This window comes from Salvelinus sp. IW2-2015, linkage group LG18, assembly GCF_002910315.2.
Source record: "Salvelinus sp. IW2-2015 linkage group LG18, ASM291031v2, whole genome shotgun sequence".
Taxonomy (NCBI): Eukaryota; Metazoa; Chordata; class Actinopteri; order Salmoniformes; family Salmonidae; genus Salvelinus; species Salvelinus sp. IW2-2015.
The window spans coordinates 31251509-31277632 of NC_036858.1; the positions used below are offsets into that span (position 1 = coordinate 31251509).

General features: G+C 41.4%; 2 protein-coding genes across 3 annotated transcripts in view; one reads left to right on the top strand and one right to left on the bottom strand.

Annotated features, from left to right (window-relative positions):
- The window catches only part of pkdcca (protein kinase domain containing, cytoplasmic a), a 451220-nt gene that overhangs the window by 191558 nt on the left and 233538 nt on the right, over positions 1–26124 (bottom strand). The window lies entirely within an intron of this gene.
- The window catches only part of LOC111978348 (E3 ubiquitin-protein ligase TRIM35), a 12793-nt gene continuing 7189 nt past the window's right edge, over positions 20521–26124 (top strand). Inside the window, exons 1-5 of the mRNA XM_070448424.1 lie at positions 20521–21716; positions 21913–22011; positions 22104–22334; positions 22468–22490; positions 22583–22692. Coding sequence (XP_070304525.1) covers positions 21285–21716; positions 21913–22011; positions 22104–22334; positions 22468–22490; positions 22583–22692 — 895 coding nt within the window. The 5' untranslated portion in view covers positions 20521–21284. The remainder of the gene's footprint in view (positions 21717–21912; positions 22012–22103; positions 22335–22467; positions 22491–22582; positions 22693–26124) is intronic.

Sequence of the window (26124 nt, forward strand, 5' to 3'; positions counted from 1 at the left end):
CCAGGACCTCAGAAGAAAAAATTGTAGACCTTCACAAGTTGAAGTCTGTTCATCCTTGGGAGCAATTTATAAACGCCTGAAGTACCACGTTTATCTGTACAAACATAGTATGCAAGTATAAACACCATGGACCACTCAGCCGTCATACCGCTCAGGAAGGAGACGTGTTCTGTCTCCTAGAGATAAACTACTTTGGTGCGAAAAGTGCAAAATCAATCCAGAACTACAGTAAATGACCTTGGAAGATGCTGGGGAAACCGGTCAAAACCCATAAAAAGAGACTACGTTTGGCAATCTGCACATGGGGACAAAGATCGTACTTTTTAGAAATGTCCTTTGGTCTAATGAAACAAAAATAGAACTGTTGGCATAATGATCATCGTTATGTTTGAGGAAAAAAGGAGGCTTTGTGTTGCTTTGCTGCAGGGAGGACTGGGCACTTCACAAAATGATGGCATCATGTGGAAGGAATAATGATGATTAATTGAAGCAAACATCTCAAACATCAGTCAGGAAGTTAAAGCTTTGTGGCAAATGGGTTTCCAATGGACAATAACCCCCAAGCATACTTCCAAAGTTTGCAAAATGGCTTAAGGACAACAAAGTCAAGGTATTGGAGTGGCCATCACAAAGCCCTGAACTCAATCCTATAGAAAATTGTTGTCAGAACTGAAAAAGCGTCGTGCGAGAGCAAGGAGGCCTACAAACCTAACTCAGTTTACACAGATCTGTTCAGGAGGAATGGGCAAAATGCAACCAACTAATATTGTGGGAAGCTTTGGAAACTACATTTTAACATAAGCCAGGCCCTGTTGTTACCTCATATCCCAGCGATAATGCCTTGCATTACGCCTGTGAAGAAAACATTTCAATTTGCTCAACTTGCCATTGGCTCAACTTACCCCAAGGCAAACATTTTAACTATATTAACTCACACAGCTACAACGATGCACTTTCATGCTAGGTTTAGGACCTCATCTTGAAGCTATAGAGACCGCAACTGATGTATCGAACAATCTTGAAATTATATAGCAATAACGATGAGAATCTCTGTGGCAATCCTCCTCTCCTTTCTAAAGACATAATGAAATGGACACCGTTCCCTCTATGTAGGGCAAAACCTCACAGAGAGCAGGATGTCCATTAATACAGTGACACCAAGATGGCCTGTTTCCTCCTGGACACTCCATTGCCATGGTTACCACCCTCATGATTACAGTATGTCACCCATCAGCGACTCTGAYCCAGAGGGGAATCCCCCTGAGGATGCCATAATGCAGCCTCAACACCACCACCACTCTCTGTTCCAGTTGGAACCACAGAAGCTAATTGCTCATCTCATCACTGGCCTGTGAAGAATTGGCCATTCCAGCTAATTAGGATAAAACAGTGACAGTTATTTCCCCGAGCTGAAATGAAATCATCGTCAGAGACTCTCCATCTGTTGTCAGTCTGGGACCAAAGGGTCAAAGGTTGTGGGTGAGGATGGGACTGATGATGATGCTGTGTTRATACAGACTCCCTTAGGCACTGACCTACGCTGTGGTGAAATATAGTCACAGTCCCCATAGACTATTATGAGAGGAATTCAGGTAATATTCCCCTTATGGTGTTCTGTTGGCTGGGAATGACTGCAATTAAGCAGAAATATTGCATGGGGATAGGGAAGTATACGAAGAGGGGTAGTAAATATGTGTATACACAAAACATTAGGAACACCTGCTCTTTCCATGACATAGACTGACCAGGTGAATCCAGGTCAAAGKTATGATCCCTTATTGATGTCACCTGTTAAATCCACTTCAATCAGTGTGGATGAAGGGGAGGAGACYYGTTAAAMAAGTATTTTTAAGCCTTTAACAATTGAGCGATGGATTGTGTATGTGTGCAATTTAGAGGGTGAARGGGCAAGACAAAATATTTAAGTGCCTTTGAACGGGGTATGGTAGTAGGCGCCAGGCGCAGCGGTTTGTGTCAAGAACTGCAGCGCTGCTGGATCTTTCACGCTCAACAGTTTCCCGTTTGTATCAAGAATGGTCCACCACCCAAAGGACATCCAGCCAACTTGACACAACTGTGGGAAGCYTCAGAGCCAACATGGGCCAGCATCCCTGTGGAATGCTTTAGACACCTTGTAGAGTCCATGCCCTGACGAAATGAGGCTGTTCTGAGGGCAAAAGGGGGTGCACTCAATTTTAGGAAGGTGTTCCTAATGTTTTGTACACTCAGAGTATGCGCGCTAGTCTGGATGATTCATGGATTTCAGCAAAGAAGAGCTGCTGAAATTTCACCGAGCAGTTGATATGGGGTGCTCAGAATATACTGTAGCTAGCTAGGTGAATAAAGAAAATGCTATAGACAGCAACATCCCTTTAATAAAGTTTGTTAACTTTTTCAAGTGAGTCAGAAAATCTACTCTTATTGAATGGAAGGTGTTGTCCTCTAGACAAAMTAGTTTAAATCCCATACATTGAGCATTTACTTATAGTCTGAACYAACACACAAACTAACAAACATTTCTCACAGTGAGCCAGAACAGTCTGAACAAGGAAAACCATAGAATGCAATGATGCAGTTCTCCCCGCCTCCCGTGTACACAGAGATCATTTATCATTGCTTATCAGTGGTGAACATAAAGCCTCGAGTGTTGACAGGGTACCTGATGTTTGTGACAAGGCAATTCATCAAACACATCACGGATCACTTTGTCAGAAAACAAAGGAAAACAATTAGATGCCCTCCTGTTCCCTGTCACATTATTCAAACTGAGTGGCTAGCATAGCAACATAGACAAACGCACAAAGTAAACCTCTAACCTTGACTACCTCTCTAGTGAGGCTTATCTTGCTTGTTGTTTAAAAGATCAACAACGTGAGAATTCAGTGAGATTGATGTAGAACTGAGTGGATATGTGGATGCCACTTACGGTAATAACTTTATTCTTTAAGTGCTCGGTGTCCATTGTCTGTCACGCACCACATCTCCCAAAAGATAACTCCAGCTCTACCTCTCCCTCCCTCCTTRCTCTTCCCATCTCTCTATTTCTCTCTCCTTCACTTGTTTGAGAGATGAGGTGGATCCAACATTGCATTTTCAAATGTTAATTAATTATCCTCTGTGTCTAACCCCTCCAATCCTTCTCTCACACCCCCAAACCTCTTKTATGACTACCCACATGTGTGGGCCTCATTAAGCCTCCATGGTCGGTGGCTTGTCATTCCCCTGTGGAGCACCATGGGAACTTGGAGGTGGGGGAGACACACTTGAGGGATCAGAGAGAATCTTCACACTCCTCCAACCTCGTCTCTCAGCGATAATAGTGTCAGACCATTTTCCTTAACAAGTGACTCTGTATCCTGTGTCCCTAGAGCCAATTTGCAGTTCGCCCTAGTAAAAAAGTCCTGTAGGATTCCGGTTAAAAAAATCCTATACATTTTTGGAACCTATCTAATATAATTTTTCTATTGAATTCTTCTATTGGAATCCTATAAAATTGTATAGCATACAATCCTATAGAATACAATTCCATAGGAGTCCAATAGGACTGGTTCCAAAATCTGATAGGATTTTTTTATTGGATTCTTATATTGTATTTGTAACTTCTGTGTAACGGCTGTTGGAAGGAGAGGACCAAGGTGCAGCGTGGTACGTGTCCATYTTTATTAAATGAACACTGAAATAACAAAAATTACACAGAATAACGACCGAAACAGTTCTGGCTGGTGCAGACACACAACAGGAAACAACTAACCACAAACACAGGTGGGAACAGGCTACCTAAGTATGGTTCTCAATCAGAGACAACGATAGACAGCTGCCTCTGATTGAGAACCACACCCGGCCAAACACATAGAAAAGGACAACATAGAACAAAACATAGAATGCCCACCCCAACTCACGCCCTGACCAAACCAAAATAGAGACATAAAAAAGGAACTAAGGTCAGGGCGTGACAGTCTGCTTCCAACTCACACTCTCAAACACATAGATCCCCTGAACGTAGCTCACTCTCCAGCTCCCAATCTGTCTCTTATACACATCTAGATGTGTATAAGAGACAGTTCCAGCTCACACTCTCAAACACATAGATCCCCTGAACGCAGCTCACTTTCCAGCTCACACTCTCAAACACATAGATCCCCTGAACGCAGCTCACTTTCCAGCTCACACTCTCAAACACATAGATCCCCTGAACGTAGCTCACTCTCCAGATCCCAATCACCTGAATTCTGATCACCTGTTCACACACCTGTATGTCATTATCACACACTATTTAGTTCAGTTCTTTGCACCCCATCACTGTGAGGTYTTGTTTGTTTTGTGACATGCTTCTATTCAGAGTGCTGGGTTTCCCGTAATTTAATCCTCCCGTGTATGATAGTTTTGCCCTGTATTCCCGACGCCTTTTGCCTATTCCCTGCCTGTACTTTAGCCTATCGGATTTCCTGTTATCAACTTAGTTGTGAGAACTGTATTTATCCAATTGTAGTGTCCGTACACTGTTGTCTGAAATAACAATGAATAGAATAATATCAATACTATGGCTTGACAGGTTATAATAAGTAGGTAGGGTGAATGAATGGGCTGCTGCACAGTCACTACGGGAGCTCTTTCTAGAGTGCCAGATTGAAATGTGCATTAAAGCATTTTCTACACTGTAAATGGGTGAACTAGTGAGAAATACAGTGCATTCGGAAAGTACTCAGACCCCTTGACAATTTCCACATTTTGTTACGTTACAGCCRTATTCTAAAATGTATTAAATAGATTTTTTTCCTCATCAACCTACACACAATAAGCCATAATGACAAAGCGAAAACATKATTATTTTGTAAATGTATTTACATACACTACCGTTCAAATGTTTGGGGTAACTTAGAAATGTCCTTGTTTTCATGAAACCATTCATGAAATGAGTTGCAAAATGAATAGGAAATATAGCCAAGACGTTGAAAAGGTTACAAATAATAATTGTGTCCTTCAAACTTTGCTTTCGTCAAAGAATCCTCCGTTTGCAGCAACTACAGCCTTGCAGACCTTTGGCATTCTAGTTGTCAATTTGTTGAGGTAATCTGAAGAGATTTAACCCCATGCTTRTTGAAGCACCTCCCACAAGTTGGATTTGGCTTGATGGGCACTTCTTACGTACCATACGGTCAAGCTGCTCCCACAACAGCTCAAAAGGGTTGAGATCCGGTGACTGTGTTGGCCACTCCATTATAGACAGAATACCAGGTGACTGCTTCTTCCCTAAATAGTTATTGCATAGTTTGGAGCTGTTCTGAGCTGTCATTGTTCTGTTGTAGGAGGAAATTGGCTCCAATTAAGCGCCGTCCACAGGGTATGGCATGGCGTTGCAAAATGGAGTGATAGCCTTCCTTCATCTAGATCCCTTTTACCCTGTACAAATATCCCACTTTACCACCACCAAAGCACCCCCAGACCATCACATTGCCTCCACCATGCTTGACAGATGGCGTCAAGCACTCCTCCAGCATCTTTCATTTTTTCTGCGTCTCACGAATGTTCTTCTTTGTGATCKGAACACCTCAAACTTAGATTTGTCTGTCCATAACACTTTTTCCAATCTTCCTCTGTCCAGTGTCTGTGCTCTTTTGCCCATCTTAATCTTCTCTTTTTATTGGCCAGTCTGTGATATGGCTTTTTCTTTGCAACTCTGCCTAGAAGGACAGCATCCCAGAGTCGCCTCTTCACTGTTGACGTTGAGACTGGTGTTTTGCAGGTACTATTTAATGAAGCTGCCAGTTGAGGACTTATGAGGCATCTGTTTCTCAAACTAGACACTCTAGTGTCCTCACTTCCATTCTTTCTATTCTGGTTAGAGGCAGTTTGCGCTGTTCTGTGAAGGGCGTTGTACGAGATCTTCAGTTTCTTGGCAATTTCTCGCATGGAATAGCCTACATTTCTCAGAACAAGAATAGACTGACGAGTTTCAGAAGAAAGTTATGTGTTTCTGGCCATTTTGAACCTGTAATCAAACCCACAAATGCTGATGCTCCAGATACTCAACTAGTCTAAAGAAGGCCAGTTTTATTGCTTCTTTAAGCTGCACAATAGTTTTCAGCTGTGCTAACATTWTTGCAAAAGGGTTTTCTAATGATCAATTAGACTTTTAAAATGATAAACTTCGATTAGCTAACACAACGTGCCATTGGAACACAGGAGTGATGGGGCCTCTGTACACCTATGTAGATATTCCATAAATAAATCTGCCGTTTCCCGCAACAAAAGTCATTTACAACATTAACAATGTCTACACTGTATTTCTGATCAATTTGATGTTATTTTAATGGACTTTTTTCTCTCTAAGTGACCCCAAACTTTTGAACGGTAGTGTAAGTATTCAGACCCTTTGAAATTCAGCTCAGGTGCATCCTGTTTCCATTGATCATTCTTGAGATGTTTCTACAACTTGATTGGAGTCCACCTGTGGTACATTCAATTGAATGTACATGATTTGGAAAGGCACACACCTGTCTATATAAGGTCCCGCAGGTGACAGTGCATGTCAGAGAAAAAACCAAGCAATGAGGTCGAATGAATTGTCCGTAGACCTCTGAGACAGGATTGTATCGAGGCACAGATCTGGGGAAGGGTACCAAAAATATTCTGCAGCATTGAAGGTCCCCAAGAACACAGCGGCCTCCATAATTCTTCAATGGAAGACGTTTGGAACCACCYAGACTCTTCCTAGAGCTTGCCGCCTGGCCAAACTGAGCAATTCGGGGAGAAGGCCTTTGGTCAGGGAGGTGACCAAGAACCCGATGGTCACTCTGACAGAACTCCAGAGTCCTCTGTGGAGATGGGAGAACCTTCCAGAAGGACAACCATCTCTGCAGCACTCCACCAATCAGGCCTTTATGCTAGCGTGGCCAGACGGCAGCCACTCCTCAGTAAAAGGCACATGACAGCCCGCTTGGAGTTTCCCTAAAGGACTCTCAGACCATGAGAAACCATGAGACCATGACCATGAGAAGAGTATCTGGTCTGATGAAACCAAGATTGAACTCTTTGGCTTGAATGCCAAGTGTAACATCCCTACGGTGAAGCAAGGTGGTGGCAGCACTATGCTGTGGCGATGTTTTTCAGCGGTGGGAACTGGGAGACTAGTCAGGATCGAGGGAAAGATGAATGGAGCAAAGTACAGCAAGATCCTTGATCAAAACGTGCTCCAGGACCTCAGACTGTGACGAAGGTTCACCTTCCAACAGCACAACAACCCTAAGCACACAGCCAAGACAATGCARGAGTAGCTTCTGGACAAGTCTCTGAATGTTCTTGAGTGGCCCAGACAGAGTCCGGACTTGAACCCGATRTATCAACTCTGAAGACACCTGAAAATAGCTGTGCAGTGACACTCCCCARCCAACCTTACAGAGCTTGAGAGAAACTCCCCAAATACAGGTGTGCCAAGCTTTTATCGTCATACCCAAGAAGACTCAAGGCTGTAATCACTGCCAAAGGTGCTTCAACAAAGAACTGAGTATAGGGGCTGAATACTTACGGAAATTTCATTTATTTTTTATTTTTAATACATTTGCCAACATTTCTAAATATCGTTTTTTGCTTTGTCATTATGGGGTATTGTGTTTAGATTGATGAGTGYAAAAAAAAACGATTTAATCATTTTTAGAACAGGGCTGTAACATAATTATTTMGGGGAAAAGTCAGAATACTTTCTAAATTGACTGTATACGTGTACACTTCAGCATCAATTGAAATGTTGATTGATTTTTACATATTCGATTATTTTATATTGCACTCGTTTCCTGTACTTGGACTGTATGTGTTGCACAACCTCATGTTTTGCCCACGTTGAATGGAAGATAATTGCTCCTGCTTTTTTCCCTCAGATTGGTGATGTTAGTAGAAATGGTTATAGTAATCACAATGATGAAATCGATTGCTTAAAACAGATCAAAATCATTGTTTTTTTTCCTTTGATTTTGTCACATGTGCTGACGGTRTTAAGAGTTGGTATTCTACTATCATTTTCAAACTGAAATGGCAGGGAAAATGTAGGGTGCTCTCTGTATACAAGTCGTTGTCCTCACGCCTATACAGTGCATTCGGAAAGTATTCAGACCCCTTGACTTTTTCCACATTTTGTTACGTCACAGCCGTAATGACAATTTACAATTGACCACAGGTGGACTCCAATCAAGTTGTACAAACATCTCAAGGATGATCAGTGGAAACGGGACGCAGCTGAGCTCAGTTTCGAGTCTCATATCAAAGGTTCTGAATACTTATGTAAATAAGGTATTTCTGTTTTTAACACATTAGCAAAAATGTCTAAAAATGTGTTTTTCGCTTTGTCATTATGGAGTGTTGTGTATAGATTGATGAGTAACATTTTTTATTTAATCCATTTTAGAGTAAGGCAGTATTGTAACAAAATCATTCCATATGTTAGCTTAGTAGACTCATTATATGGCCATTGAATGACAGATTTCATTACGTAGGAAGCCTATTTAAAAACATCAAGTTGMGAAAAAGTCTGCTTATTGTTTTACGTTGATCATTTTGTTAAAAATAATTCATCTTCACTGTCCTCTGTTGAACTTTAAAAGGTCAAATCGCGGGAATTCTGATACCGAAATGCGAATACAATCTGTTGGCTAAGATTCCCATGTTGAAGCCAATTCATTTTTTTTGATATGAAAAACTGGATATAACTAGGCCTATTATAGGGTTACTGTATGTCTTCAATAAACTAGTAGGCCTATCTTCAACAGATAGGACAAACATTCATGCTCTCCTGCCTGAGTTTAGGACAACGCTACATCAAACACAGTAAATACACAACTTGAAGCAACCACATAAAAAGCTTCGAGGCAGGTTTTCATTAGCCAGTCAGTGATCAAGCCCTCGTTACACCTACAACTTATTTATTCATAGAAAGCCTCTTTACGCTAACGCCAGGAGCGTGTCCAGCAGGACACAACGTCTTGGATCATTCAGATAAAAATATGTTATGTAGAACAAACATGCCTCTATTGTAATGTGATGAAGTTGGACCCAGGAGCAGAGAAGAGACCAGATGAGGAATCAGTGGATTAAGATAAACATAAATATTTCTGACACACCCACAACTCAACTGTGCTGAGTAAGTGCGCTAAGATTTACTTTTGGTTTGTTAAAGTAAAGCCCTGAGACTGTACATTCACAGGAGGGAAACATAMTTCAGAGGAACTCTTGCTGCCACTTGGCTGAGGCAAGGATATCCCAGCTCTGAGTGTCACAGTGAAATGTATGCCATATATTATAGGCCCGGTGCAGTCAAACACTAGATATTCCTGTGCTTTTACATAACTTTCCACACTAATACTGTAKAATTGTTAAATTGATGATAATGCCCTTTTAGTGTAAAAGCTGTTTGAAAAGTCCTGCTGAAATTTCAGCCTGTTTTGGTGGGATGGAGTGTTGGCCTTTCTGGTACCATCCCCAGGCGGGAAATGAGTTAATAGACCAACAAAAAAGAGAGTTCCAAACCTCTCTGCCAATAACAGCAAATTTTAACATTAGTCCTAGCTAAATTSTTTCTTGTGAAATTGTTCTTTTTTAAGAAGCTATTAATGTTTTTTTATTTTATTTTATTTTTTATCCCATTTTCTCCCCAATTTTCGTGGTATCCAATCGCTAGTAATTACTATCTTGTCTCATCGCTACAACTCCGGTACGGGCTCGGGAGAGACGAAGGTCGAAAGCCATGCGTCCTCCGAAGCACAACCCAACCAAGCCGCACTGCTTCTTAACACAGCACGCCTCCAACCCGGAAGCCAGCCGCACCAATGTGTCGGAGGAAACACCGTGTACCTGGCCCCCTTGGTTAGCGTGCACTGCGCCCGGCCCGCCACAGGAGTCGCTGGAGCGCGATGAGACAAGGATATCCCTACCGGCCAAACCCTCCCTAACCCGGACGACGCTATGCCAATTGTGCGTCACCCCACGGACCTCCCGGTCGCGGCCCGGCTGCGACAGAGCCTGGCCGCGAACCCAGAGACTCTGGTGGCACAGCTAGCACTGCGATGCAGTGCCCTYGACCACTGGAATGTTTATTTTTTTACCATTTTAATTGAAAACGATCACATTAAAGTACTTAATATTACCCAGAAATYATTCGATGTTGAGATAAAAACAGCTGCATTGGACCTTCAAAGATATACAAACAGTGAAGAGAGACAGGAAAGTCAGAAGAAGAGACGGTTAGCTAGTAGGGCYTGGGCCGGACTCAAACCCACGCCAGCATTGGCATACATGGGTGCTCTGAAAGCAGTGGCAGTAACCACTAGACCACCTMAGGCCATGGAGATGTGCTTATCTTATCAAACACCTGTTTTCCTACCGCCATTGTTGAATATGATCAAATCTGAATCTTTGCAACTGTGTAACGTGGAGACTGCTCCTTCTATGAACTGTACTGTAGCTGCTGTACCAAAACCAACAACAGGTAGAGCAACAGCCATGCATCAAAGTTTTATTACATATTATTTCCAGTGGCCAATTCTGCTCCACCGCTCTCAACCCTGGCAACTGTGAATGATGCATAGCCCAGTCTTGGCTAAACTTAAAGCTTTTCAATAAAATATAACCTCATATTTCACTGTGAATTATTCATGGTCTCTGTTCATAAGATCCGYGGGTTTGCGGTTCAGACGTGAGRTGCTATTGAAATTCTCTCCTCTCCCCCAGACGTTGGTAATCTCCATCTATTAGTAAGTGTCCTGCCCAGCCTTTCACCCATGGTCACAATTCATTTCAACATGTTAATAAACCTCTAGCCAGATTCACAGGCTGAGAAAGAAAACAAGCCTTTCACTTAATGTCGGTTCTATTACTGGTCTGCTGAGAGTATTAAATATTGTGGGGTTGATATTCTATTGAATTGTGATACTAATCATGYACTCTGCTGTGCCACGTCCACAGCACAGTGGCAAAGGGCCAAGGACTCCAGGGACTTTATTATTATTGCCATTTTATTCTTTATTGCTTTGTGAACGTGTCTTTTTTGATGTGTGTTGGAGTGGGTTCAGTATGATGGGAAAAGCACAGTGCACACAGCAGTTGGTCCGTGCGGTTTCTTAGTGATTAATGGCTAGTGGGGATATGTGGCAGGTTGACGTTTATTGTCATGAATCTTGCCATGGAGGCAAAACTGAGCGATTTCCACTAGATGGATCAGCTGCAAAGTCAAAGTTGTCTATACTGTCCCTTATTCATACCCCTTGACTTATTACACATTTAGTTGTGTTACAGCCTGAATTCAAAATATATATTTGTTTCTCACCCATCTACACATAATATCCCATAAAGACTAAGTGGAAACACGTTAAGAAATGTTAAGCATAGAACAAAAAAATGAAATACAGAAATATCACATTTACATAAGTATTCGCACACCTGAGTCAGTACGTTGCAGAAGCACCTTTGGCAGCGATTACAGCTGTCTTTCTGGGTAAGTCTCTAAGAGCTTTCCACACCTGGATTGTGAAACATTTGGCCATTTATTATTTTCCAAATTCTTCAAGCTCTGCCAAATTGGTTMTTGATCATTGCTAGACAAACATTTTGAGGTCTTGCCATACATTTTCAAGTAGTTTTAAGTCAAAACTGTAACAGCTACTCAGGAACATTCACAGTCTTCTTYGTAAGCAACTTCAGTGTAGGCCTTGTGCTTTGGGTTATTGTCCTGAAAGGTGAATTAATCTCCCACTGTCTGGTGGAAAGCAGAACCAGGTTTTTCTCTAGGATTTTGCCTGTGCTTAGCTCCATTCCGTTTCTTTTGTATCCTGWAGAACTCCGCCGTCCTTAACGATTACAAACATACCCATAACCTGATGCAGGCACCACTATGCTTGAAAATATGGAGAGTGGTACTCAGTAATYTGTTTTATTGGATTTGCCCCAAACATAACATTTTTGTATTCAGGACAAAAAGTACATTTCTTGCAGTTTTAATTTAGTGCTTTGTTGCAAACAGGATGCATGTTTTGGAATATTTTTATTCTGTACAGGCTTCCTTCTTTTCACTCCATCGAGTAGGTCAGCCGGCAGGTAGCCTATTTGTTAGAGCGTTGGGCCAGTAACCAAAAGGTTGCTGGATCGAATCCCCGAGCTGACAAGATAAAAAATCTGTCCTTCTGCCCCTGAACAAGACAGTTAACCCACTGTTCCCCAGTAGGCTGTCATTGTAAGTAAGAATTTGTTCTTAACTTACTTGCCTAGTTAAATAAAGGTTAAAATAAATWWAAAWAKAAATRATTGTGGAGTAACTACAATGTTGTTGATCTGCCCTCAGTTTTCTCCTATCACKGCCATTACTCTCGGTAATTGTTCCTGCAGTCATATGACCAAATCGCCCTCTAGTGGCCRCATGGGTGGAATTTCATTKATATTTTTCATGATTAARAAACATTATTTTTTACAAAYACRAAGAAATTCCGGTGTTTTTGTGTCAAACGGTTTTGTTATATTTCAGTCTTCTGTGATGTATATAAAGTGTAATATTGGGATGCAACCTCAAAATTGAATACATTTCAACTCTATATTTATCTGACATGGTACAGGTGTCTTCTTTTTTTTAAGCCTATAACCATGTAAGGTGTATACTTTTGTTTCAAAGTTTAAAAAAAATTGAAATTCACTGCTGGACTGAGGGACCGTACAGATAAATGTATGTGTGGGGTACAGAGATGAGGTAGTCATTCAAAATGTATGTTAAACACTATTATTGCACACAGAGTGAGCCCATGCAACTTATTAAGCGACTTGTTAAGTAAATTTGTACTCCTGAACTTATTTAGGCTTGCAATGACAAAGGGGTTGAATACTTATTGACTCAAGACATATCAGCTTTTAATGTGTTATTAATTTGTAAAAATGTCAAACAACATAATTCCACTTTTACATTATGTGGTACTGTGTGTAGGCCAGTGACAAAAACATCTCAATTTAATCAATTTAAAATTGAGGCTGTAACACAACAAAATATGGCATAAATCAAGGGGTATGAATACTTTCTGAATGCACTGTATTGTTGATCTCAACATCAACTGTTCAGAAGAGACTTTGTCAATCAGGCCTTCATGGTCTATTTGCTGCAAAGAAACCACTACTAAAGGACACCAATAAGAAGATGAGACTTGCTTGGGCCAAGAAACATGAGCAATGGACATTAGACCAGTGGAAATCTGTCCTTTGGTCTGATGAGTCCAAATTTGAGATTTTTTTGTTCCAACTGCCGTGTCTTTGTGAGATGCAGAGTAGGTGAACGGAGGATCTCCGCACGTTTGGTTCCCACTGTGACGCATGAAGGAGGAGGTGCGATGGTGTGGGGGTGCTTTGCTGGTGACACTGTTGGTGATTTATTTAGACTTCAAGGCACACTTAACCAGCATGGCTACCTAGGCATTCCGCAGCAATACGCCAATATCCACATTTTTGAATGGTACTGTATTTCCAATTTATTTATAGAGTCAGTTATGTAGCCTCTCCCACCGCCTACCAGACAATACAAAGCCTTCCAGAAGACCATATTTGAGTTGACCAACTTTTGTTATTGCTTCAGCAATGTAAACATCTGAACAATCACCAGTTACATTCAACCTTGAAACCGAGGGGATTCAAATCYTCAATACAAAGTAATACATCTCCTWGAAATAAACTGCTTTGGTTGTGCCAATACATGACAAATGAACTCAAGTAAGCAGTTATGGATTGGAAAGTGAGTGGTGGACATGAGCAGCTCAGTAGAAACCCCCWAAACAGCATGTCTTAGCTTGTTATAGGAGGCCAGCGGTGCTTAATGCTGGGCTGCATTCACAGGGCTCTGTCTGGGGCAAACATGCTTCACTGATTCAGAGGAGAAACAGAGCACAAATGAGAAAGACCACAGTCATTCTCTCTCTAAAACTCTCCATTAGTCCTCCCTCTTTTGTGAGTAAGTACTGAGACTGCCCAGTGTGCCCTGGGGCACTATTCAATGTTCCCCATCTCTCTCACATGAGCAATTTGTCTGTCTCCTGGCCACTGTACAGAAGAAAGCTCCACTCCATRATTCTCCACTCATTTTGTTTAAAAAAATCCCCAGACCCACACATCAGCTAAAACAGAGGCACACCCACACAACTAAACAAGACATGCAAGCGGGCACGCACACACAGACATACACAACCACACACATGCACGCGCGCGCGCACAGACACACAGATGTTGCTGAGTGTAGCTTCACTATCAAGCTGGGCTACTAACTGTGTATTTCAGATGGGAGTATTTCTGCGTTGACATGTGTTGATTAAGGGGTTGGAACCTACTGTATGGAGTGACGTTAACAGGTGCTGGGACACCTGCAGTGGAGGCCATCACTCACATCACACAGTATGGTGCCAACACTAGGCTGTACCAGGTTGGGCTTTACATCACGCCTCAGTCAGTACTGCTGATATCACGATGAGAGAGAGAGAGAGAGACACATGAGCTCCTGATATATTTCATATTTTTTTTGTTTTTAGAATGAGATAAAATAATTCCAGACAAGAAGTGACGAACAACAACTCTATTCATTCAGAATAGAAAAAAAAGTGACTTTGCGCCTCAAGTTAAGAAGTTTTGACTCTAGCTAGCTACACAACAAAGACCTAGCCAGCAGACTAACAAACTAGCCAMAAGAAACGAGCTAAAACAAACCTAGCAAGGGGAGTTAATACAACTACATCAAACGACCAAACTGAGTGAGTAAACCAAAAAGCAGCACGGACTAATTTTAAACATATCTTCTGMTTTTTTGTGTGAGGATTTGTCACTCTTTTTGCTGTTTTTTGAACTAAATTAGCGCTAGCTAGCAACAGCAGCAGACAAACAAATAGGTTGCTATGGCAACGGGTCAGCAGACCAGTGCACCAGCAGCAGTAGTTGCAGAGCTCACAGGCACCATGTCCCCACTCCCCCTCAGCGCAGAATCCATTCTCTACCCTAAAGAGGCCAAAAATGACACAACGAGGAAAGCTTTTAAACAGAAACTACTAAAGGGGAGGCCAGAAACCCTTTTTGCAGACCTCTACAAAAACGGTGACGTGAGTAATCTCATCTTCCTCACTGACCAGCCAAATGCATGGTGCTCAGCAGTGTGCTCTCACTACCCATCCATAAAAAAAGAGGGAATCTGTAAATGGGTGGAAGCTGAAAATCAAAGAGACAGACGACCCTGACAGCACCATGATAACAATCAACCTCTACAAGACTGGGACTGTCATGGTACAAGGTAACATTAGGCTGTTTGAAAAAGACTTTCAGACCATTAAGGAGAGAGAGAAGGACACCACCAGTGACATGCCCTCCCACAAGACAAACTCCACCAGCACCAAACTCAACCCTACTCTCTCCACCCAAAAAGGCACATCCAGCACCTCTTTCCACCATAGTGGAGGACACGCCCCAGGAGGAGAGCGACCCCCTCAGTGCAGAGCAGGCTCAGGCTCTCCTCACCACTATGGCTGCCATGGGGGATGAGTTCACCAAACTGGAGGGGGAGGTGGTCCTGCTCAGGGAGAGAAAAAAGAGGTTCAGCAAGAGAGAGACGGACTCAAGAGAGAGCTGGCTGATCTAACAAAGGAGGTGAGAGAGCTCCAAAAAGACAGGCAGAACAGTAATAACGATCTGACCACACTAAGAGAGGAGCTGCAGGAGAGAAAGAGAACAGAGAACATACGCCTTCAATATGGGGAAACACTGAAGCAATACAAACACACCCTAAAAACAAAAAGGAACAGCACATTAGAAATCAGCTGGATGGAATTGAGGAATCCATAGAATCAAACCACTTCTGGGAGAATTGGAATAAATTAAACAAACCTCATCATGAGGAATTGGCTATACAAAATGGGGATATGTGGAGAAATCACTTTGCAAACCTCTACAGCAATATAACAAAGAGCCCAGAACAAAACGATATACAAAGAAAAATTACAAATCCTTGAATCAGCAGTCAAAGACTATCAGAATCCTGTGGATACCCCAATTACAGAAGAATTATTGGAAAAACTATGCACTCTCCAACCCAAAAACATCTGTGGTGCTGATGGTATTTTAAATGAAATGATCAAATATACAGACCACAAATTCAAATTGGCTATACTCAAACTCTTCAACATTATCCTCACTGCAGGTATTTTCCCCGATATTTGGAACCAGGGATTGATCACACCAATCTATAAAAATMGAGACAAATTTGACCCAAATAATTACAAAGGAATTTGCGTTAACAGCAACTTGGGGGAAATTCTCTGCAGTATTATAAATAGCAGACTACATCATTTCCTTGACGAACACAACGTCCTGAGCAGAAGCCAGATTGGATTTAAAAAAAAATATCGTACAACAGACCACATTTACACCCTCCATACTCTAATTGATAAACATGTTAACAAAGGCAAAATCTACTCGTGTTTTGTAGATTTCAAGAAAGCATTTGATTCAATTTTGCACTAAGGTCTTTTTTATAAACAAATAGAAAGTGGTATTGGAGGGAAAACATATGATTTTATTAAATCAATGTACACTAAAAACAAATGTGCAGTTAAAATGGCAACAAGCAAACAGACTTCTCAGGGACGGGGAGTGAAACAGGGCTGCCCAATAAGTCCAACACTATTTAACATCTACATTAATGAATTGGCAAAAACATTAGAAGAATCGGCAGCACCTGGTATCACCCTACACAACACTGAAATCAAGTGTCTGCTGTACGCAGATGACCTGGTGCTGCTGTCTCCCACTAAAGAGGGGTTACAGCAGCACCTAGATCATCTTCACAGGTTCTGTCAGACCTGTGCTCTGACCATTAACCTAAAAAAAAAAAAGATAATGATATTCCAAAAAAGGTCCGGAAATAAGGATGACAAATATAAATTCTATTTGGACACAATTCTATTAGAACACACCAAAAACGACACATATCTAGGACTAAATATCAGCAACACAGGTAGCTTTCACATGGCTGTGAATGAGCTGAGTGTCACGTTCGTCGTAGTGAGGAGACCAAGGCGCAGCGTGATATGAGTACATTCTTCTTTAGTAAAACGAAGAACACTAAACAAACAAAACGAACGTGAAGCTATATAACAAAGAGTGCTGAAACAGGCAACTACACAGACAATAACCCAATACCTAAATGGAAAATGGCAAACACCTAGACTTACAAAAACCCCATAGATCTACAAAAAKCCCTAGACAACACAAAACACGCATACCCACCCTCGTCACACCCTGACCTGACCAAAATAATACAGAAAACATATATAACTAAGGTCAGGGCGTGACACTGAGAGACAAAGCAAGAAGAGCATTCTATGCCATTAAAAGGAACATCAAAATCGAAATTCCAATTAGAATCTGGCTCAAAATTTTTCAATCAGTTATAGAACCAATTGCTCTATATGGCAGTGAAGTATGTGGTCCAATCTCTATAAATGAATTTACCAAATGGGACAAACATCCAATTGAAATATTGCATGCAGAGTTTTGCAAGACTGTATTGCAAGTGCAAAGAAAAACTCCAAATAACGCATGTACAGCAGAATTGGACCAATACCCCCTCCTCATTCGAATAGAAAAAAGAGCCATCAAATTTTACAACAATCTAAAAACAAGTGACCCCAAAARATTCCATCACACAGCTCTACAATGTCAAGAGATGTAACAAGAGAAGAGTCCCCTCAGCCAGCTGGTTCTGAGGCTCAGTTCACCAACCCAAACCAACCCCATAGAGCCTCAGGACAGCACTCAGAAAATCTGGCCCAACCAAATCATCACAAAACAAAAATAAAAWTATATCACCTATTGGAAAGACACCACAAAAAATCAAAGTAAACTTCAATGCTATTTGGCTCTAAACAGACAGTACATGGTGGCAGACTATTTGACCACTGTGCCGTARAGAAAACTGAGGAAAACATTGACTAGGTACAGACTCAGTGAGCACAGTCTGGCTATAGAGACCGGTCGTCACAGACAAACCTGGCTGCCCAGAGAGGACAGGCTGTGCTCACTCTGCTCCAGGGGAGAGGAGGAGACAGAGCTGCATTTCCTATTACACTGTGACAAATACTCAGACCTAAGAGAATATTTCTTTCCCAAAATTAGAATTCAATACAAAGAATTTGAAACTATTAAAGACGAAGGAAAAATCTAATATTAATTGGGTGAAAAGCCAAAATGTGCAGTTTTGGCAGCCAAATATGTGTCCTCCTGCCACAACCTGAGGGACAGCCAGTGAAAAGTGCAAAGTAATGTCGATAATATTTCCCATCTTGTTTTGTTTAGTCTTTCATACCATGTCATTGTCTTCTCAGTCATGTTGACACTGGTCTACTACCATTGCTTTAATGTATTGTTCTGATTAATATTGTTGTTGTAGTTGTTGCTAATGGTAATCCCATGTCCACTACTACTATTATTATTGCTGTTGGTCCCACCATTTATTTATATATAAATATATATATATATATATTTATTTTATTTTTCGATATGTATACTTTGACAATGTACAAGTAATAATGAACTTGCCATGTCAATAAAGTCAATTGTATTGAATTGAGAGAGAGAGAGAGAGAGAGAGAGAGAGCAAAGCCTCACAAAGAGCCAGTAGAAAAGGAATAGAATTTCTGTTTAAATCTCAGAACTCTGACCGATAACACCCAGTCAGTCATGTCATGTCTCATCGGCAAAACACTAGTTTCTGATTCTGAAAATCACTCTGCTCTCGGTAGCTATGACGCATTGGCTAATACGGCAAACGTGCTACAGCTAGCACCCTAGTGCAAGCTTGTTTGAATGGCCATACGGTAGCTAGTTTGCCAGCTTGTTGATGAAGTTGTAGGGCACCAAAGTTTTTGGACTGTTAAAAAATCACATGTATCTGACTCTGAAAGCTGYCACTGTGCCTTGCTACTTTGTAACATTTGACCAACGCGATAACGTTGGGGAAAGCAGTCGGCTGTACTGTAGCAGTCGGCTGGGCTGTAAAACTCAGCGCACTACTCACGGCAGAACAGATATAATGAAAGCTAATTTGTGCATTAGCMAGAACTTCCCTACACTAGCTAGCTAGCTAGAGGYAGTATTCAGCATTGAGTGAACTGGCGTTGRTAGCATCCCTGCCTTTCATTTCATATGGATTGATTTGATACTGGTTCAAACAGCAAGCAGACATTTTTTGTGCCAATTTCAAACTTCATAAATAKTGATTCTACCACCACAAAAMATATTATTTTATATAGAACTAGGTACACTTGCTCAAGAAAAAAACYTAAATATTAGCTACAGATTAACTCTGACTCTTTTGAGGATCAAAGGGGGTTCAGTGGATGATGTCTCATTGGTAACATTTTGAGGATGAACTATGAGACAGATCAGTGCAGACGGCCTTCACACTTTCTGAAATATTTTTTTACATTATTTTTTKTTTTTTACCTTTATTTAACTAGGCAAGTCAGTTAAGAACAAATTCTTATTTACAATGACGYCCTACACCGGACAAACCCGGACGACGCTGGGCCAATTGTGCGCCGCTCTATGGGACTCCCAATCACGGCCGGATGTGATGCAGACATGAGACAATYGTGTCGACTCAACAATATGTTTGTCTGATCAGAATGGGGACAGACACAGATGTTGGTTGTCAGCTTAATGCCTTCTATACTTCTGACTACTTTAGTCTCCTGGGTCCCAAAAACAGGATCCTATCATGATCTCACGAACTACTAATACCAAATCCTGTTCAACAAGAAATGATGACCCACACTTATAGAGCACTACTATTACCAAAGGGAGCAAAGGTCAACTAATAATAGGCCTACAGGTAGAATGTAGAGAGGTCATACATCACAACGAAGATGGACACAAATCCGAAATAAACGGACCTCTCTAATGGTGTCAAATGGAAATGAAATTACCATTTGAGTGGTAGTGGTAGTGGAATGAACATACGGTACATCAAGTTTGGCAAAATCCCTTATGTCTGGAACACTTAGGGAAAGAGAAATTTCTCCGGGGTGCAATGGATAAATGGGTATTTCAGACTGTTACAATTAGGTGTCTGTGGCAGAGAATGTGGGGGGAAAGCATTTGGGTGAGAGATAAATAAGAAGAGTATTTGGAAGAAAGTTAGATGGAAGAAGATGGAGCCTGTGATAGATTGCATCAGAACATTTTAAGTATCCCATTTAAAATAATAATGTGACTAGACGCAGTATTGTGTAAAACACTTTATTTGATTAGATGCTCTCATGTCTGCCTAGAGCTGTGCCCTAAAAAGTAACATGGGATTTCATCTGCCAAATAATCAATATTCACRTAATAGCCTCTTAAGAATGGGCCCCAGACATCATCCATTGTGACTGACTACAGTACAGCTGCCATAGCAGTGCTCTACTACCCCCTTTTGGCAGCTTTCACAACTGAACGTCACAACAGAATCCTATTATATAATAGTCACTAGCTGATGGTCGGCTGACTTGTGAGGCTACTCTGAGCCTGACAGAGCTTGTTATGCCGGGTTGCAGTTCAGATGGTGCTGGGTTACAAGATGCCAAAGCGTTTTAACTGGTTCTGCTATCAGAATCCATGCGTTATAGCTGATCAGAACAGACCAGAACCATCTCTCAGAGTAGAAGGTTTTTGAAGTTGATTTGGCAGTGTGTCAGACTGGCAATTATGGCTGAGGCTGTTACCACCTGAGTGTCAAATTAGTGCCAACCAGTTATTATTGGTTAATCAGTGCCAACCAGTTATTATTGGTTAATAAGTGCCAATCAGTTACTAGTCCTACAGTAAAAGCTTTTTTCCCCCCATTAAACATTCTTACAAAACAACAGATACCAGGCATTTACGCTGCTTTGTTCAGTGCCTTGGATCTGTTGTACATGACACCAAGTGTGGCTGTTTCTGTCGGAGTGTTGTTGTTGAACGACTGAGACACTATCACTTACTTGAGATACAACATGTGCCAAAGGAATGACTTCATTGCTATGTTATGCGACCTCTGCCTTGGCATGAATTGGATAACTGGGATAAACTTTGATCACAGGTACGGACTAAATGTTAATAGGTAATCAAGCACTGTAAACCTACATTCCGTGCAGTGGGTTGGTGAACAAGCGATGGAAAGGTTACGGTTGTAATGACGCATGTACAAATGTACAGTCGCTAGTTCATACTGTATTCTGAAGAGAAAGGCCTTTACCTGACTCTACCCGAGGAAGAGGATGCTCCAGCAGGGACCTACAGCAGCTCTGGAGGACGAGCTCAGCTGTCCCATCTGCTTTGAATTTTTCCAGGACCCCGTGAGTCTGAAATGCCAACACAGCTTCTGCCGCGGCTGCCTGGAAACACCAGCATGGATACAACAAAAGCAGCGCGAATGCCCCGTCTGCAGGCGAAGGCATTCCATGGTCYATTTCCCTCCCTCCATGTCCAACATGAAACTGAGGAACATAGTGGAGGCCTACCTGCAGAGAGAGGAGAAGGAGGGGAATGAGGGGAGAGCAGTGTGTCTTGTGCTGTGTTCCACACATAACAAGAAGCTCAGGTTTTTCTGTAAGGAGTGTGAGGAACTTGTTTGTGCTGTGTGTGTGGAGACCGAGCTGCATGCCAAGCATAAGCACCTGTCAGTGAAGGAGGAAGCGCAATGGCGTAAGGTACTGTGCAAGCAGGAATACACATCTACTTGCAGTCTTTTCCGCTTGCTAACCGAGTTCCCTTCGGAACTCAATATATTCAATATACTGTAAACACAGAATAGTTGAGAAACTCGTTTTATTTCCATCCTTTTTCTACTGTAACCCCTCCTTATCTCTCCACCACTATCCCCACTCTCTTCCATGATCTACCCAGAGGGAACTCACGGCATTGCTCTACAYCCTTCCTGAGAAACTGGAACTGGACGTAAAGCAAGCGAGAGCATCAAGAGAGTGTGCAGCACAATACATCAAGGTATGTCGCTAGCTAAAGAACACAATATTACCAAAGATAATACAAAGATATTTACACAGYTACTACATGTCTATCTTGTTGTACTGTTCCAGACCCAGGCCCAGACCACAGCAGGACAGATCAAGAGTGAGTTTGCGAATCTCCACCAGTTCCTGAGAGCGGAGGAGGAGGCCAGACTGGCAGCTCTGAAACAGGAGGAGAGCAAGAAGACAGGGTTACTGACTGAGAGGATCAACCGCCTCACCAGCGACATGACTTCCCTCTCGGAGAGAATCTCAGACATACAGTACAGGATGAAAACCGATGATGTCTCATTCTTGCAGGTTCATCTCACATATTTTAACCTGTTTGGGTTAACACGAATGTTCTATATTCATGGTACAACTGTTAAATGTACTGAGGCTTTCTCAAGTAATTATGTTATTTTTTACTGAGATCCACGTGTTTTTGTTTCAGATATACAAGGACTTGAAAGACAGGTATGCAACATTACAATGACCATCATAAGTCAAATATTTGACCAGTCTCCAACATTATTGACACAAAATGTTTGTACTGTATGTCATTTCAGTACACTGCAGGATCCAGAGCCTGTATCAGGGACACTGATAGACGTGGCCGAACACCTGGGCAACCTGAGGTTCAAGGTCTGGGAGAAAATGCAGAAAATGGTGCAATACAGTGAGTACACAGATTTTATAAGCAACAGTCCACATTTTGAGGTTAATCATTGATTTGCTTCCATGGCGCAGCGCAATGATCTGTTTCTCAACATTACAGTCCAATATCCAGGCTCCAGCCTATAGCACTCTTTCATAGCCTTGAATCCCGAGGGAAGCAACAACAAAATGTACSTTTTCTGAGCCAGTCTGATTCCTCACAAAAAGCTGACTCATGTTGGGATTCCTAAGTACTTAAGTACTACTTAAGTCGTATTTTTGGGTGGCTGCATTTTTTTATTGAATTMAATTTATTTTGGTTAAGAAACACATACAACAAAATGTGGACAAACTTAACAGTATTAATTACAACGCTTGTTTACAACGTGGTCCTCAATGGTAAAAACAATAACATACAGTTATGTCAGACGTTTGCATACACCTTACCAAATAACATGATTAAGCTCAGTTTTCACAATTCTGACATTTAATCCAAGTATTCCTGTCTTAGGTCAGTCAGGCCCCACTTTTATTTTAGATGAAATGTCAGAATAATAGTACAGAGTGATTTATTTCAGCTTTTATTTCTTTCTCACATTCCAGTGGTCAGAGTTCATACACTCAATTAGTTTTGGTAGCATTGCGTTTAAATTGTTTACTTGGGTCAAACGTTTCGGTGCGCTTCCACAAGCTTCCCACAATAAGTTAAGTGAATTTTGGCCCATTCCTCCTGACAGAGCTGTGTGTAACTGAGTCAGGTTTGTAGCTCTTGCTGCGCACCGCTTTTTTCAGTTCTGCCACACATTTATCTAGGATTGAGGTCAGGACTTTGTGATGGCACTCCACTCTTGACTATGTTGTCCTTAAGCCTTTTGCCAACTTTGGAAGTATGCTTGGGGATTGTCCATTTGGAGACCCATTTGCGACCAAGCTTTACTTCCTGACTGATGTCTTGAGATGTTGCTTCATATATCCACGTATATTTCCTTCCACGATGATCGCTATTTTGTGAAGTGCACGAGTCCTCCTGCAGCAAAGCACCCCCATAACATGATGCTGCCACCCGGTGCTTCACGGTTGGGATGGTGTTCTTCGGCTTGCAAGCTTCCCCTTTTCCTTCAAACATAACGATGGTCATTATGGCCAAACAGTTCTATTTTTGTTTCATCAGACCAGAGGATATTTCTCTAAAAGTAAGATCTTTGTCCATATGTGCAGTTGCAAACCGTAGTCTGGATTTTTTTATGGCGGTTTTGGAGCAGCTTCCTTGCTGAGTGGCCTTTCAGGTTATGTCATATAGGGACTCGTTTTACTGTGGATATAGATACTTTTGGTACCTGTTTCTCTCAAATACCTTCACACGGCTCTTTGCTGTAGTTTGGGATTGATTTGCACTTTTTCACACCAAAGTACGTTCATCTCTAGGAGACAAGAACTCAATCTCCTTCCTGAGCGGTATGACGGCTTCATGGTCCCGTCCATGGTGTTTATACTTGCGTACTATTGTTTGTACAGATATGAACGTGGTACCTTCAGGCATTTGGAAATTGCTCCCTAGGATGAACAAGATTTTTTTTTTCTGAGATCTTGGCTGATTTCTTTTGATTTTCCATGTATTAAGCAAAGAGGCACTGAGTTTGAAGGTAGGCCTTGAAATGATGACCAAATGATGTCAATTAGCCTGTCAGAAGCTTCTAAAGCCATGACATAATTTTTTTGAATTTCCAAGCTGTTTAAAGGCACAGTCAACTTAGTGTATGTAATCTTCTGACCCACTGGAATTGTGATACAGTGAATTATAATTGTATAATCTGTCTGTACTTGTGTCATGCACTTCTGTGTGTCATGCACAAAGTAGATGTCCTAACGGACTTGCCAAAACTAATAGTAGTAACAGAGAATTTGTGGAGTGATTGAAAAACGCGAGTTTTATGACCCCAGACCTAAGTGTAATTTAAATTCCGCACTTTATCAATGTATATAATGATTAAAAGGCAAGACAAAATTACAAACAACCATAAATACATTCATTTAAATTGACATCCTAAAAAGTGGCACTATTCACTGCACTTTTCCTTATCCTTAAAAATCAACCATATATTAATTCACATTTCAACCTTAAAAAACTATTCATTTGTCACGTTCGTCGTATGGAGGAAGAGAGAAGGACCAAGGCGCAGCGTGATACGAATACATTCTTCTATTTATTAAACACGAAACGAAGAACACTTAAACAAACTAATCAAAACAACAAAACGAACGTGAAGCTATATATATAAAGTGCAGACACAAGCAACCAATACCAATACATAGACAATAACCCACGAAATACCCAACGGAATATGGCMGCCTAAATATGGTTCCCAATCAGAGACAACGATAAACAGCTGCCTCTAATTGAGAACCAATCTAGGCAACCATAAACATACAAACACCTAGACTAGTAAACACCCCATAAACATACAAAACCCCTAGACAAGACAAAACACATACATCCCCCATGTCACACCCTGACCTAACCAAAAGAAAAAAGAAAACAAAGATAACTAAGGCCAGGGCATGACATCATTGCACATCATAACTATTATTCAAATACATACACCTGACCAGCAGTAGGGGGGGGCACAAGGGGCAGTGGAGTGGTTTCTCTTATTTAGACAACCTTGTCCAAATGAAAACCTTTGCCGGCTTTTTAAAGCTATTTTATATTTTTCTTTGCTTGATCTCCAAGGGGAGGRTATTCCATAGACCAGGTATTCCCAAACTGGGAAAAGATTCTTCACATTTTCTAACAGTCCATTTATATTTTCCAACGGGGCTATACATTTGGGTGAGTTTTTTCTCTCTCGCCTGAGTAGCCTCGTTTCAATGCCAAAAATTAAATTAAACCATCTAGTGTTCAGCGAAATAACAACACAAWGTCAAATACAGGTAGCCTAGTCAAATAATTAACATCCAGTCACATTAACTGTTACTCTCTTCCACTAACGGTACGTATGTAGCCAAACGTAGCTGCTGCTCATTCCTTTTGCTCGAAAATTMATAAATGGTCCAAAGAAAAGTGAGGCCCGCATCCATAGAGACACATACCAGCTCTACTGGTTGCACTYCTACTACCAGCAGTACTACACCTGCACCTGTCGACGACACAAGTTGTTCTGCTTCCACGAGCACATCCAATGCTAGCATCAGTAATTCTAGTAATGTTGTTGTTAGCCCAGCTAGCATGGTCACTGACAGTTGTGAATCTGATGCAGCCGAAGAGCTACTGCCCCCTTACCCGGGAAAGCACCGAACAACAGACAGTACTTTTACTCTAAAGTAGGGGATTTGTTACTCAGACTGGTTGGAATCTCTTCTTACACTTTTATGTAATAGAAGTCATTCTTTCTGTTTATTTACTTTTGGTAATGACAATTGGTTACTTTTTCCATGACTGTGATGGACTCAATTG